General features: G+C 59.6%; 1 protein-coding gene across 1 annotated transcript in view; it reads right to left on the bottom strand.

Annotated features, from left to right (window-relative positions):
- The window catches only part of WIZ (WIZ zinc finger), a 26,480-nt gene extending 11,466 nt beyond the window's left edge, over positions 1–15,014 (bottom strand). Inside the window, 5 exon segments of the mRNA XM_034996685.1 lie at positions 2,826–3,149; positions 4,364–6,504; positions 8,153–8,225; positions 13,242–13,505; positions 14,897–15,014. Of these exon segments, the coding sequence (XP_034852576.1) occupies positions 2,826–3,149; positions 4,364–6,504; positions 8,153–8,225; positions 13,242–13,446 (2,743 nt within the window). The 5' untranslated portion in view covers positions 13,447–13,505; positions 14,897–15,014.
- Positions 15,015–15,195: the final 181 nt, after the last annotated feature.

Genomic DNA, 15,195 nt, shown 5'->3' with positions numbered 1-15,195 from the left:
GCCGCCTCCACCGCCCAGTGCCGAGTGACAAAAGCGGAGAGCAAGGCCCGCGGGGCCCGGGCTCGGGGGGCTGGGCGGGGGCGCCCCAGCGGGCGCGCGCTCCCGGGCGCCCCCCGCGCGCGGCCCCGCCGCCGCCTTGCTCTCCGCTTTTGTCACTCGGCACTGGGCGGTGGAGGCGGCCATCTTGGCTCCGGCGCACGCGGGGCGGCCGCCCCAGGCGGGAGCAGCCGAGCGCCGAGCGCCGCCGCCGAGCCCGCTCCGTTCCGCCCCGCCCCTCGGGGCGCGCCCAGGGCGGCCGGCCGAGCGCCGAGCGCCGCGACCGAGCGAAACACTTGTCCGGCCCTGCGGGCCGGGGGTTGGGGGATGGGGCTGGAGCCTCAGGGAGCCGCCCGCACCCGGGTTCGCGGAAGCACGTACGCCGCGCGGAGTACGGCGGCCAACTGCACTCCCACCCCTGGCCTGGACAGGACGGGACGCTCTTCCCCCCACCCCGAACACCCCTAAGGCTAAAATGGGAATCCTCCGACCACACGCATTTGTCTTAACAGCATCCAGGCTCCTGGAGCCCCGACGGGAGGAGCTAGGACCTGCCCCGGAATCCTGTTCCATTCCCTATCCTGGAATTCTTCCGTCCGTGTTGGAGATCTTGGAAGACACCAGATCCCAGCTATGAGGATCCCACACCATCCTGGTAGCCAAATGTCCCCCCGCCCCCGCCGGCGCTGTCCCGCAGTCCTACGGAACTCCCCACACGACCGCCAGCACCCCATTTCAGGCACAACCTGTTTCTCCCCAACACCAAACCGATTGCCCCCAGCTGTTCCTTGACAGCTGAGTGGGGCCAGAATCTGACCGTTGCCCCGCCCCCAACCGGGCACCCGCCCCCTACGGCCCACTTAGTGATGTGGGAGATGCTTCTAAAAACAACGGTGCGGGCGGGTGCCCAGACCTAGCCTTAATCTTGGACATCCTTCCTTAAGGCAAGGCTTCCAGGATCTTCTGAACCACTCCTTAACGGCCCCCCCGCCCACCAGGTGATAACCGAAAGCCTGATCAGAGCCCCCCATCCCCCACCCTATGGACAAGGCCAGGGCAGTACCAGACTGAATCCTGACACCCCAATGGCTTGGCCATCTCTGTCAACACTGACTAAGGGCTGCCACATAGGTCTTCTGGTGGAAACAGGTTGACCAGAGCTGAACCTGACTGCTGGACACAGGCTGCCATCCCTGGGGGGCCTGACCCAGTGCCAAGTAACGAGTTTGAGCCTGACCTTCAGGCCTCTACCAGAGTGACAAAAGACGAGGGCAAGGCTGTAGCTTACCAACTACCTCCTGTGCCCCCAGCCATCCTCAGAGCCAGCTCCACTTCTCAGCCAGCCCTGAGACACCACAAACCTAGCCAGGTATGTGAGCTGAATGCCCTGGCGACAGCCTTCAGCAGAGGCAAGAAGCCTGAGGTCATGTCCCTACTCTGCCTCTTTCCAAACTGTGACTTCAACCAGCCACTATGTCCTTTCTGTGTCTCGGTCTCCTTGTCCAAGGAGGAGAGGGGGCTTTGATAGCACCACTCTCCACTTTGCAGACCCTCAGGTGCCTTTCACTGGTAAGGGGGCTTGCAGATGGGTCCAGCGGAGTTCAGAGTACAGATCTAGGTAGGACCCTGGAAGCTACAGGAAGGAGAAACAGAAGGAAACCTTAGCCCCAAGCAGCCCCTGGACAGTTCCCCCTGTTCAGGAACTTCTCCATTCCCCAGAGCCCACCTACTCCTCACTGCCAAGTTCTCTGCTTTGAGATTCAGTTAAGGCTCCTACAAAGTCAGGCTTTTCAAGGCTGGGTACTTCACCTTTCCACTCCCTCAGTGGTGCCCAGCCCTAGGCTCCTTCACCAAAATGTTACTTCTGAATTTCCCAAGCTGTCCTCCATGGAGAGACCACCGAACATGGTGTTCAGAAGTCTAGCTCTGCTGCTTTGTGGCTGTGTGGCAAAGCAGATGACCTACAGTTTCCTTATCCACAAAACAAGAACACAACAATCCTTAGCCCCACGGAATGGTTTTGAGGCATAAATGGGATGAAACCTTAGTATACAACGAGCACTCAGTTATGGGAAGGGTTATCAATGCTGCTGGACAAAGTAGGCACCAAGGAAAATCCGGAATGTAGACCCCAGCTCTGCAATGTCTGACAGAATTACAACTAACCTTGCACTAGCCACATTTCAAGTGCTCCATAGCCATATGTGGCCATTAGTGACCTACAGAAGACGTATCTAAAGAACCTTTCCATCTCAGAAAGTTCTATCAGACAGCGCTGCTCTAGACAGAAGATGTTTCTAAGAGCAAGGACACTGGAGCCTGACCTGTTTGGGGTTTCAAATCCCAGCCCCACCCCTTCTGGCTGTGTGTCCTTGGGCAAGTTAATTAATTTCATTGTACCTCAGTTTCCTCATCTGTAAAATGGGGATAATAATAACACCTGCCTTATAGCGTCATTGTGAGGATGTAAATAAGTTTGTGTTTGTAAAGTGCTTAGAACATATTTGGCTTCTAGTAAGAGCTGAATAAGCGTGTGTTAAAATCACTGTCAGGCAAGGCAGGGATGAACTGGATCCAGAAGTAGCCCTGGCCCAGCCCCTGAGTAAAACAAAAATAACCTCTAAATGGCAGGGCAGTTGTAAGGACAGTTGTCAGCATACTTTGTAAAGTGACTTGGAACACTACCAGGAAAGCGAAGTGGCTGTCCCTCCCCCCCACCCACCGTCGCATCTCTCTGGGCCCCTGAGAAGGGTCAGGGCCCCAACCCAATCCGCACCCTCTCCCCTTACCATCTCCGTAGGCTGGCCCAGGGTCCTCAGCCCAGGTGGGTGGAAAGGGCACTGCGAGAGGTAAGCGGGGCCGACGCGAGGTCAAGAAGCCGCTAGGTGACCCCCCAGGTTCACAGCCCAGGGGGCTGGGGGGCCGCTCAGCAGCAGAGGTGGCCAGCAGCTCTTGCAGGATGTTGATGGGCGACACGGTGAGCTCCCAGTTAGTGATGCCGAAGTCGCGTAGGTGGGCCCGGGCGTGGCTGGAGAGGCCGGCCCGGGTGTCGAAGCCAGCCCCACAGAAGTCACAGCGCATCAGGCTAAAGGTGCCTGGGTCAAAGTTAGCCACTGTGGAGGGAGAGAAGACATGGACTGCCTGGAGGGGTGACTCTCTGGCCCCAGCCCTCCCTGTTCCCGGGGCTTTTCTCCCACACAGATCACACAGCCAGTGCCACCTGTGACCCTGGACACCTCCCTTTCCCTTCGCCATTCACCCTCCTGTCTGTATCAGCTCCTGTGTGCTCACATGTCCTCCCATCCTCCCACTCCAAGAAGCCTCCTCTGCCTGACCTTCTAGGTTTCTCCTCACATAGTTCTTGGCATCAGGGACTCCACCCTCAGAAATCCTTCTCCAGTTGTGGATTTGCAATCCTTTGGCTGAGTGTTCGATTAATATCCTTCTCGTGTCTAGAGCGCATGCCTATTTTTGCTCACTATCACTCCAGTGCTGTCAATTAAATCTTTGTTGAATGAAGAAATGGCCAAATGGAAGGGATGTTCTCCTCTGGGAGCCCACTTGGATGCCCCCAGGTGGAGTCAGGGACCTCCTATGGGCTTCCCCAGCCCCCAGCTTCCTCCATCACAGCCCTGGTCACTCACCATTGTAAATGCCTAATTTTGTGGCTGTCTGCCCCCTGCCCCTTACCCTCAGTGCATGCATATGTGCGTGCATGCATACACACACAAACACATGCACACACGCACGCTCACACACACACTCAAACACCACACTAGCACCTCCCTCAAGTGGGATCCATGTCTGCCAGCATCAGAACCACCCAGGGCACTCGTGTTGGAGACAGACCTCCAGAATCAGAACCCTAGTGCCTGGGAATCTGCATACCTCACAGGCTGCCCCAGGGGTTCTGAAGCCGGCCAGGGTCCCACCCTCCTATTACTGGGCCATGAACTCCAGGAGAGGAGGGACTGCTGTTTCGTTCTCTGCTGTGTCCCCAGGTGCCCAGAACAGAGGGGACCTCTCTCAATAAATATTTGTCGAATGAAGACATCAGTGACATTCCCTGCCTGGGGCTGCCTCCTCTACCCACACTCCTTCCTCCAGCGGCCGGAAGGGCCAGGGCATTGGGGCGTCCCCGCACCTCCACCGATGTGGTGGCCTCTGCCGCGGCTCCCAGTCTTCCAGAAGGGGAGGCCCTGACTTCCCCCTGCTTGGCACTATGGGAGGATTTAGAGTGAGGGTTGCTCGGTTCAGAACTCAGCTGCCGGGCTGTGCGTCTCTTGGGCCTCGGAGGGAGGTGGGTGCCGGAGCGAAGCCGCCCTACCTTTTTTCTTCTTCTTCTGGAAGGAGAACCTGCGCTCAATGGCCTTCACCTCCTCGGCAGAGATGAAATGTCGCACATTGTAGCTGACGCCCACGCGGTTCAGGTGGCCCCGGACATGGTTGGCCAAGCCGATGCCGTTGTGGAAGCGATCGGGGCAGTAGGGACACTTGCGCTCCTCGTGCTTTAGGGCCACCGCTGCGTCCCCGTCCAGGAGGGCATCCAGCCCCAGCGGGCCGCCCAGCGGCGCCTCCAGGAGCAAGAAGTCCAGGGGATGGGCGCCCCCCAGCCCCAGCTCCTCAGGCTGCAGCCTTGGGGGCACCCTGGTCGCCGCAGCCATGACCTGTGGCCCCAGCTTTGCCACCAGCACAAGCGGCACCATCCCTCGGAGCTGCTGCTGCTGTGCCCGCGAGGCCTCAGCTGCCCTCAGAGCCTTCCGGAAGGTCCGCTTCAGGTCCAGGGCCAGCTGCGGGATGAGGCCAGGGGCAGCTAGGGGTGGAAAAACCCCATTTTCGGGGGAAAAGTCCATTTCCGAGGCCAGTGGTATGTCTTCCTCCTCTTCGCTCCAAGGGTGTCTCTGGTCCCTCAGCTGGGCCGGGAGCCCCTGCGGGGGGACCACACTCTTGTTTCTACTGGGCTGTAAGGAGTAGGGGGTGGATGCTAGAGGTGAGGGAAAGGCTGGCCTTCCGGGGGGCCTCTGGTCTGAGCCGTGCAGAAGGGGCTTTGACAGTGGGAAATCCCTCATGCCCAGCTGTTGGCAGCCTGGGCCAAAGGCGAGGCTGGGGTCATATCCAGCGGGGTTCTCCTGCCACGAGGGGGCCAAGAGCAGTTCAGCTTTACCAAAGTAGTCCTCAGCAGCATCAGGGAAGCGGGCATATGCATCCTGGCTAGTGCCCGGCTGGCTGGCAGGGTCCTCCTCAAAAGCCTCGGCATCGTCCTCCCAGTGCGGCTGGGCGTGTGCAAGCCTCATGTGCTCCCTGAGCAGGCTCTCACTGGGCGCAGGGAAGCCACAGAAAACGCAGCCCCTGAGCCTTGAGGAGGCTCGGTAGGATCGGTAGGTGAGGGTGGTGGCATCAGGGCCTGGACTGCCAGCCCCGCTGCCGCTCCTGAAGGGCTCCCTGGCAGGCTGGCCAGGAGGCTCGCGCACGTGCAGTTTGGCATGCTGCACAAAGGCCTTGGAGGAATTGGTGCCAAAGATGCACTTGGGGCACTGCAGCCGTGCCTCCCGGCCCTCGTCGCCTGGGGGGACCTGCTTCAGTTTCTGGATCTCTTCGATGATCTTCTCCCGGGAGGCCTGGTGCAACTGCCGGTGCTGCTCCAGGGCACCGGGGTCGGCGAAGGCCCAGCCGCACTCTCCGCAGGCCAGCAGTGGGGCCAAGTCAGCGGGGGGCTCCTGGCCCGGGGCTCGGCGGTGCTGGCTCATGTGCTCCAGAAGGTGCTCCTTCTGCTTGAAGTAGATGCTGCACTCGATGCACGGGAACACGGCCGGCTCCTCGTCCTCATCCTCATCTGGGCTGGCCACTCCCTTGGCCACCTCCTCCAGCAGCTCACACAGGTAGGGCCCCGTCCGGATCGGGGGCAGCAATGGCTGCAGCCGCTCCACAGATGCCTCTGAGTTCACCGTCCAGGTCTGCGTGGCCACCTCCGAGGCCGACCTGGGGAGGCCCCACTCCGATGGCTGAGCCAGCCCTTCGAGGTCTGCCAGGTGCTCTCTGGTGTCCACCACCGTCACATCCAACGTCTTAGTGGTATCTTCCACCGGGACGAGCACTGTCCTGAAGGAGGTGAGGGGCAGGGGCTGGGGCGGCAGGTCCAGGTGCAGCTCTGCATCCTGGGATGGGGCCTGCTCATCTGTGTCTCGGAGCCAGTCGAACCTGGGGTGGCCCCGGGGGACCTTCTCCAAGAGCTTCGCTTCACCCTGATGGTGCAAGAACCTTCTAGATCCCTCAAGCTCAATGTGGGGCTTCAGAGTTCTCACAATGACCGAGTCCTCGAACCTCTGCTCAGATGGGATGCCCTCCCTGGCTTCCTGGACCAGGGGGTGCTCCCAGGTCCCCTGGCCATCAGGGGGGCCAGGGAAGTGGCCCAGGAGGTGGGGTGGTGAGGAGCCCGGCTGGAAGTCCAGGCTGCCTCCATCCCAGCAACTGCAAGGAAGTGCCAATGGGGACAGGTTAGCCACAGGCCTCAGTTTCCCTTCCTTGGGCAGGGGAGGGGGTCCTTGTAGGCAGTCTGAGACAAGCCCCAGAGACCCAGCCTGAGGGTGACCTCAGAGGGGCCGGGAGTGTGGAGGTGAGGGCGGGGAGGTAGGGGGAGTGGATGTGGCCCTTCCAGAGCTGTTGGACCAAAAACCACATTCAGCTCCCAGGACACACCTGTCCATGTAGCCCAGCCCCGTTGCTTTGTGGGAGAGTGTGCAGGGTCCACCAGGGGTCATACCAGGGTCACAAGGCATGTCCTCGAGTCTGGCGGCACAGTCAACTCTCATCTGTCTCCCAGGAGGACCCAAGGCTCTGATCTGTGCCCCCAGCTGCGTAAGACCAAGAGGTTTTCCCCCAACTGGGGTGATTTAGTTCATTTAGTCTCACCTTCCAGCAAATTTCGTGCAACTCAGTGGCATAAACAACTCAGGGGAATGCCCTTTCCCCTGCAGCTCCCCTCTTGCAAGGGCAGAGTCAAGAGTGGTTGAAGGACCCTGCTCAGCCTCTGGCCCCAAGGACCCTGACCTCCTTTGGGGGAAAGGGGGAAGGCAAAGCAACCTCACTGAGCCTCAGTTTTCCAATCCTAAAAATGGGAACGAGTCCCCAAAACCAGGAGCCCCTGTGTCCTTACACAACATCTAAGGAGTTTTCTCATATCCACAGTCAAAGAAAAGTTCACATGAGGTATGTGCTCATTTAAATGGTCGCAACTACAAGCCTTCAAATGAGGACCTTGGCCCCGATCCCGGGAAGTGTAGGGAGAGGAGGACACAACTCCGTGCTGGGGAAATGCTTCACTTCCCCAGATGCCTGGCTCCTGGTAAGCCCACAACCAACGTGGGTTCTTATCATGACTGTTGCTGATAAATCTCCTTTCATTTTCAGGACCCTGCCTCCAGGAGGGGTTATCGATCATGCCTACCCAACAGGTATAGAAATGGGTTCCACCGAGAGGCCGAGCAGAAATCACGGGATCACCTCTCTCAGCCCCATCGGTGACATGTGACACCAACAGGACCACCCCCCCCTCCAGGGCCATGGCAAAGATCCAGTGGGGTAAACCTCTGCCAAGAGGCTAGTCCACAGTAAGCGTTCAACAAATGGGAGCTATCATTAACCCATTGTAACGCTTATTACATATGAGCACCCACCAAGACTTAATAAAGGGTCGCTGCTATCACCATTGCTGTCAGTTCCTGCTCCTGTCCAACCTCCCTGGGGTCCTCAAGGCCAGTTTGTGAGATGCGCCTTAGGGACTCTATTTTACAGATGGGGAAACTGAGGCTTAGAGAGGCCTGGCATCATTCTAAGGGTCACCTGGCAGAGACAGGACTCCAAGGGTCTAACCTTCAGGCTCCTGTCCCTCTGGCCCTGCTCCTGGCAGGGATAATGAGAGTTGACTGTCTGTGTTCATCCCAGTCTTCCCCACCCCCTACACATGCCCAGGGGCTTGCCTGCTGGGAGCCACCTCCTCCTGCCTGGCCTCCTGATTCCCTCCTTTCCCCTTCTCGCTCCCCGGGGGCTTCCTTTGGGCCTAGGCACATCCTGCTTGCCCCCCTGCCCTCCCTGAGGTCAGGGCCAGCGTGGCACTCACCAGCTGCTGATCCGATGGGTGGCGGAGGTGGCACGGGGGAGGGCTTCGCTGAGGCCGGGATGGGGCTGCCCGTCTGCAACAGAGAGGGGAGACCCTGAGGGGCTGGGGTCCCCCTGGCCGGGGTCCTTCACAACACCCCAGCTCCGGGAGCCCTGCCGGGCACCTCGGAAGGGCCCAGCCGGCTCCCCACCCCTCTCTGAGAGGCCTTTGGCCTCTGTGCTCCTGAGCCTTGAAAGGGGTCTCTTCGGAGGAGTCTCCTGGGGGACCCCTGGGGCTTCCTGCCTTCAACCCTCCTCTCTGCCCCCACCCAGCAGCCAAGGTGATTTTTTAAAATCACACCCTGGTAAAAACTCACCTGACTTCTCATCCTACCTCTGATAAAAGCTAGGTTCCCAACCACTAGCTACAAAGCCCTGCAAGGTGGGATGTCGCCAGGTCTCTCCAGCCTCATTCCCTCTCCTTGCCCCTCACTCACTCTGCCCTGACTCCTCTTGACGCCTCAAGCGCACCCAACTTTTTCTGGCCACGCCGGAGCCTCTGCATTGGCTATTCCTTCCGTCTGGAGAGTCCTTCCCTGGCCACTCACCAAAGGGATCCCCTAGGACTTTCTCTCTTGTCACCTGTTTCATTTCTTTCTTCACACTCTCTGAAATCGCCGGGTTCCTCTTACGGATGCCTGCCTGCCTGCGTCCCTGCTAGCATATGAAGCACCCGCTGAGGGCGGGGACTTTTTCAGCCTAATTCACTGTAGCATCCCAGTGCCTGGCACACAGCTGGTGCTCAACCAACACTTGCCAGATGATGAGTGAGGAGCTCTAAGCCTGAGCTGCAGAGGGCCTGTCCCTGCCTCCCAGGCCCCCTTCCAGGCCTAAGTCCTAGAATCAAATCCCCTCCTGGGACCTCTCACACAGATAGAGCCAACTCTCCATTATCCGCCTGTGGAGCCAACGCCTGGAGCGACCGCAGGAATCCTGGCCTGTGCCTCTTCTGCCCGCCGCACTCGCCCGACATGGGTAAATGTGCCAGCTGGGGTGCAGGCCAACTGCCTGGGCCAAGGTTAACACACGGGGGGAACTTGCGCCCCATCCAGAGCCTGACAGGCAATTGCTGGATTAGCTTCAACCAGAGGATGGTCCAGAAAGAGGGCTAGGGCCAGGGCTAGTTCTTTTTCCGATCCCCCATGGTTCAATTTGCCCAGGAAATTGAGAGCTGACTCTCAGGAGCCAAAGCATCAAAAGTGCCATCAGGGGCGGCATGGGGGGATCAGAAAGTTGTGGTCACTGTCTGTGGGTCTTTCTACAGAGCCTGAGAGAAGGGCTGTGACCGTCACATGGCCTCTGGAAGGTGAGGGTGGCGATGGGGGTACACACATCTGCTCTGTCTCGAGCTGTTTCTCAGCCTCAGCACTATGGCGTGTAGGGTTGGATGATTTTCTGTGCACTGCGGGATGTTGCACATTATCCCTGGCCCCTCCCCACTAGATGCTGGTAGCCCCCTGGCCCCTGGCCCTGCAGTCATGACAACAAAAGGTGTCTATAGACATGGCCAAAGCGTCCCTTGCAGGCAGAGTGGCCCCCCATTCGAGGCCCCCTGGGGTAGACTGATGGGGAGCAGAGCCAGACTAAGGGTATGCTCAAATGCAAGGGTGGGTATCAGGGTGGGAGGACAAAGTGGATGTTGGAGACGGCGTGAGGGTTAGGAAAGCAAGGCCTGGACCAGCCAAGGGAGAGAGACCTCAAAAAAATGTGGTCTCTTGAGAACACAAGATCATAAATGTGAGCTACTCGGGGGAGGGCAAGTCATTCAGTGGCATCAAGCCCCTGCACAGCCTAAAGGTGCAGTCTGAGGGTGTGGGCGTCCTGCTTCTGAGATTCTGGGACCCCAGCTGCTGAGATTCTGGGCGTCCCAGATTCGTTGATTCTGCAATTGGCGTTGTCTAAGGATTCCACGAGCCAGGGGGCTGTGTTGGCCTCTTTGAGCAGCTCCAGCGAGGCTCCTATTTTTAGTGGCAGCATTTTGGAGGAAGCAGGCCAAGCAGGGCCCCGTGTCCAAGACACCTGGGGGCTGGGGGGCTTGCCCAGGGGCCTCCATGACTGGCAGGGATCCAGAAGTCACTGCAGGTCAGATGAAGTATCTGGATGCAGCCCTTGGCAGTGGCCATGTCAAAGGGCCCTCATGGATTCCTGCTATCTGTGGGTCCCCGGGAGGGTTTGAAAATGAGAGAAGGAAAATGAGAAGGGTATCCACGAGCATCTGGAACCCCAAGCCAGGCAGCTTGGCAGCATGGCCAAGAATCTAGACTTTGGAGGCAGACAGATCCAAGTTCAAGGCCCAGCAGTGACCGAAGGGCACACCTTTCCCACCTGTTTCCTTCTCTGTATAAAGGAGACAGCTACCACCCATCTTTCAGGGCTAGCGACGGATGCCAAGGAGATCACACAGTACATGCTCCATCCAGAGACGCAGCGGTAGGGGGGAAGAAAGGGCTGTGAGGGTGCCTGGGACGGGGGTCGGGGCTGGCCCAGAGGTGTGCCAGGTTGGAAGCTGGAGGCTGGACCGAGAGCCTCAGGGTCAGCTCACTCCATGCTCTGATTTCCTCCCCAGCCTGGGGCCCAACGCAAGGGCAGAAATAATGTGTCGTTTGTCCCCTGGCCCCCTGGTCCCAATGCCAAGCACGCACCAGACTCCATCAATCCATGTGGACCGTCTCAGGCCCCCAAGCCTTGGCGGCATCCAGTAGGCCAAAGAGAGAGAGGCCAAACGTCAGGCGGGGACTATAAGGAGGCTGTGAGGTCTCCAAGCCAATAGCCATAGTAGAGGAGAGAGAAGGCAGTGGAATCATCCGTGTCCAGATGGAGAAGTTCAGAAGTAGCTGCTCCAGGGGTACCTTTGGGGATCTCCAAGGGCAGGGTTGGGGTGAGGGAGGGCCCAGGCTTCGGGGTGGAACAGCAGCCCCAGAGGCTGTTCCTATTTTATAGGCATCACAAGACTCCTAGGGCAGGTGCCTGAGCCAGGAAGGGGGGTCGAGCAGGCCGAGAGGGCAGCAGGGGAGGCGCCGTGTCCCAAGCCTAGGTCCTCCTCTAACCTCCAGGCTGTGACCCCACCCAGGTCAAGCCACCCCTGTTGCATGCCCCCATTTGCTCAAGGACATCATTAAGGGTGGGTCTGGCCCCCTTTTGGCAGCCACATTCCCCCCCTCCCTAGGCACATGCACTGGAGCCTGGTTGATTCCCTGGAGCAAGTGAGGAGGCACCTACCTACCTCCCTACTTACCTTCCCCCTCTCTTGCCAGACCTGGGGCTTCTGCCCGGTAGAGAAGAAGTGACCAATTCCTCAGAATCAGACCCAGAGAGGACTCGGGGCCCCAGACCCTGCTTCCCTGGGGTTCTCACAAAATCAAGGTCTCAGGCCTGCCAGGGCTGGCCAGCTGCATGACCTGGAACATGGTCCTGCCAACCTCCGGGCCTCGGTTACTAACGGTTTGGAGGAGGGGGTTGCTAAGGTTCCCTGAGCATGGATACTCTCACCCTCAGTGGCCTCACCCTGTCATCCCCCTGTGTAACACCTTTGGGTGCTACCCATCACCTCCATGCCATTGCTTATGTGGAACCTGATGCCTATACTCCTCCTGCCCTCTGTGTCTGACTCACTGTTCCTCATCCAGGACTCCAGAAGGCCCCCAGGCTGGGCCCAGCTGGGCTTCACCCACTGCAGCCCCAGTGACTATGTCCTAACACCTGGTGGCTGGTTAGTCTCCCTAGCACCAGATGGCAGGGTCCATGAGGGTGAGGATGGAGTGTGTGTGTGGCCCCAAGAAGGTGCTCTGAAAATATGTGAACTAATATTATGCATGTTGCTAAGGGTGAGTTGGGGCAGGTCAAGGATGCCTTGACCCAGGGTGGTGGTTAAAGACGAGGGCTGTCAAGCCAGGTTAGTGCCAGCTGTGGGACCATGGGCAACTTACTTAACCCCTCAGGGCCTGAATTTTCCCATCTCTAGCACAGGATGATTATAACTGAAGCTACCCTACAGAGATCTTTTAAGAATGACATGAGATGATCACATAGAAGGCTTGGCACGTAGGAAATTCCTGATGAGGTACATGGAAGTTCCTGGAAACCAAGGCCTATAGGGCAGGCCAAGCAGATGAAGGGAGACATCTGGTGCATCAGCCTGCACTGCCCCCACCACTCTGCTCCTCCCGCCTGGTCCTCCTCCTCACCACAGGACCTTTGCGCCTGCTGTTCCCACCACCTGGCTTATCTTTCCCACCATTCATTCAATGCTCCACTCAAATTCCACCCACTCAGGGAGGTTTCCCAGGTCCTCCAGGCATGATCCTGGCCCTCTGTTTAATACCTTCACGGCACCTGTCACTACCTGTCCTTACGTTATTTATATAGTTGGTTGTTTTCTGTCCCTCCTACCATAATGTCAGGCCTCTGTGGGAAGGGAGTTTTGCCTCTTTTGTTTACGGCTGTATCCCCAGCACCTAGAACACAGCCTGACACATAGTAGTTGCCGAGTATTTAATGAATGAATAACAAATCTTGAGGTGGGGACAGTGTGAGATCCCCTTTTGCTGAGTAAACCAAGGCACAAAGGGGTAGCTGGTGTCCCTGACTACCCAGTCCCTCCCCAGCCACTAGAGGGCACATGCTGTTTTGGCCCATGGCTCAGGAGCAGGACTCACCAAGACAGTGCAGCAAGAGGGAGCTGGGATAGACTGATGGGAATGGGGTATGCCTGAGGAACAAGTGGGCTCTCAGGGCAGTATGTTCAGGGTGCTAAGCTGGGCACCTGGACCCAATGAGTGTGCTCAAAGGAGGGAACGGGGCAAAACTGAGTTCGAGTCCCAGCTCCTAGCCACCCATGGGGTGGGGGGGCATTTATCAGGTCTTTGGCTCCCAGGGCCTCTGTTTTCACATCCGTAAAATGGGAAAATAAGCAGAGTACAAAGAGAAGGCTCTAGACCCAAGCAGAATCAGAATCCCATCTCAAACCCTGCTTGGCTGGGTGACCTAGCCCTCTTGGAACCTCAGGGACCAGGCTGGATGCTCCCCCAGGGCCACAGGGCCCATCCTCTTACCAGAAATGCCACCTCTGCCATCCAGAATGTCTCGGGGTCCCTCCTTGGTGACAGGCAGGTAATGGGTGGACCGGAAGATGCCACCTTCCCCTTCAGCAGCCTCGGCCCCACCTTCGATGTCTTCCCTCGGTGCTGGGCCAGGCAGTCTCTCAGGGCCACGAGGACGATCTGGGGCGGCCAGGCCGCCTGCCAGGGGCCCATCCATGGATGCTCTCTGCCTGGCTCCACTCAATTGCTAGGCTGGCTCAGCAAAGCATTGTAGGTCTGGGGGCAGAGAGATAGGTGCTTAGGGGAGGTAGGAAAGGGATGGTGCCTCAGTTTCTTCTCCCTTGAAGCCCCAATCCTCACCCTTGCTGCTCAGTGCCTCAGTTTACCTCCCAGCCCAGGAGAGCTGAGTAAAGGGTGCTGAGGCCTTATCCATATGCATCATATCCCAGATGGCCTCTATCCTCAGTATGCCCCAGTCTCCCCACCGGTAACTCCTCTTTACACAGCTCCTGTACTGTACTGCCTCAGTTTACCCCATTTTTACACATGCAAACTCATGCACTTTGTTTTCTTCCAACATTAATCCTATCACTTCTCCCAGGTGCCTCCCTTCATTCACACACTGCTGCACTTTTCCCAACTGTGCCCTCGCGTCCATGCACATGCATCTCCTATGCCCATGCCTCAGCAGGCATCCCAGCCACTTCTGCACTCAGATCCTAGACACTATCCCAAGTGCCCCCATCATTACCTCTGCACTTTTCCCACACTCCAACCCCCATCCCCTCAGGACCTTAGGGTTCTCATTAACCCTTTCACCCTCACACACAGCCTCGAGTGACCCCAGCTTTAACCCTTCCTCTCCCCAACATCACCCCTCATGCATACCCAGCCTGGGCTCTTCCATCCCTCCCTCCCAAGATTTCTCTAGTCTGCGGACAAAAACGACGGATGGGGCTCCTGGTCCAGAAATGAGGACCCTGGGGAGGCCGTGTGTGTGTGGGGGGTGGGTGCTGTCCTCTCCACCTATAAATACCTTCAAGGTAATGGCAGAAAGTGAAGGGCAGGAATGAGGCGCCCTCCCCAGGGAGATGGTGGGGAGGCCGGGCCCAGGCAACCGGGGCGGGGCCCGGGCTCCAGGCCTGGCTGAAGGCGCTGCCCTCGGGGGCCTGGGGGCTCCCAGGGGGCCAGTCCGTGGCCTGGCAGTCGTGGCGGGGGTCCCTGCCCAGGCCCAGAGGAAGCACCTGCAGGTGCCCACCGGGTGGGCACTGCCCGCGGGGAACAGGCGGGACCGCAACTTCGGAGCACTTTGGCAGCGTGGGAAGGGGCCTCCCGCCTGGACGCCCCCCGGGGGTCGCAGGGGTGGGGGCGGCGCCGCGCCAGCGCACCCCTCGTTGGGCCAGGGTCCGGGAGACGCTCCCTCCGCCCGTGCACTTCGGGGCGGGAGACCCCGTGGGACGCGCCGAGGTGGGGGGACACCTGCCCCAAGACCCCCGCTCCTCCCCCCCACCGGAACGGCCCCGCCCCCGACCAGGCCCCGCCCCTGCAGGCCCCGCCCCCGCCCCCCGCCCCGGGGGGTCCCGCCTGGCCCGGCCCGGCCCCGGCCTCCCCCTCCCCGCGCCGGCTCCGCCCCGCCCGCGGGCTCCCCAGGCCGGGCCGGGCCTCACCGGGGAGGCGGTGCCGCCGGCCAGGCGCCGGGGTTCGAAGCTCCCCTCCTCGGTGCGGCCGTCGCTGCCGCTACCGCCGCTGCCGCTCCCGGTGCCGGTGCCGCGGCCTCCGCAGCCGCCGCCGCCTCCACCGCTCGGGGGACATTGTCCCTTTAAATCGCTCCCCCCGCCGCCCCGCCCCCCCGGCGCGCCGCCGTGACCTCAGCGCGACAGCCCCGCCGCGCCGCCATGATGGGGAGGTCCAGGCCCCCCTCCCCCCCCGCGCCGCCCGGGGAGGGGGCGGTCAGCGGGCGCGCCGC

This window comes from Mirounga leonina, unplaced genomic scaffold (assembly GCF_011800145.1).
Source record: "Mirounga leonina isolate KUSES-001 unplaced genomic scaffold, KU_Mleo_1.0 Mir_94, whole genome shotgun sequence".
Classification (NCBI taxonomy): Eukaryota; Metazoa; Chordata; class Mammalia; order Carnivora; family Phocidae; genus Mirounga; species Mirounga leonina.
Note: the sequence above shows the minus strand (reverse complement) of the source record. Positions and strands in the feature narration are given on the sequence as shown.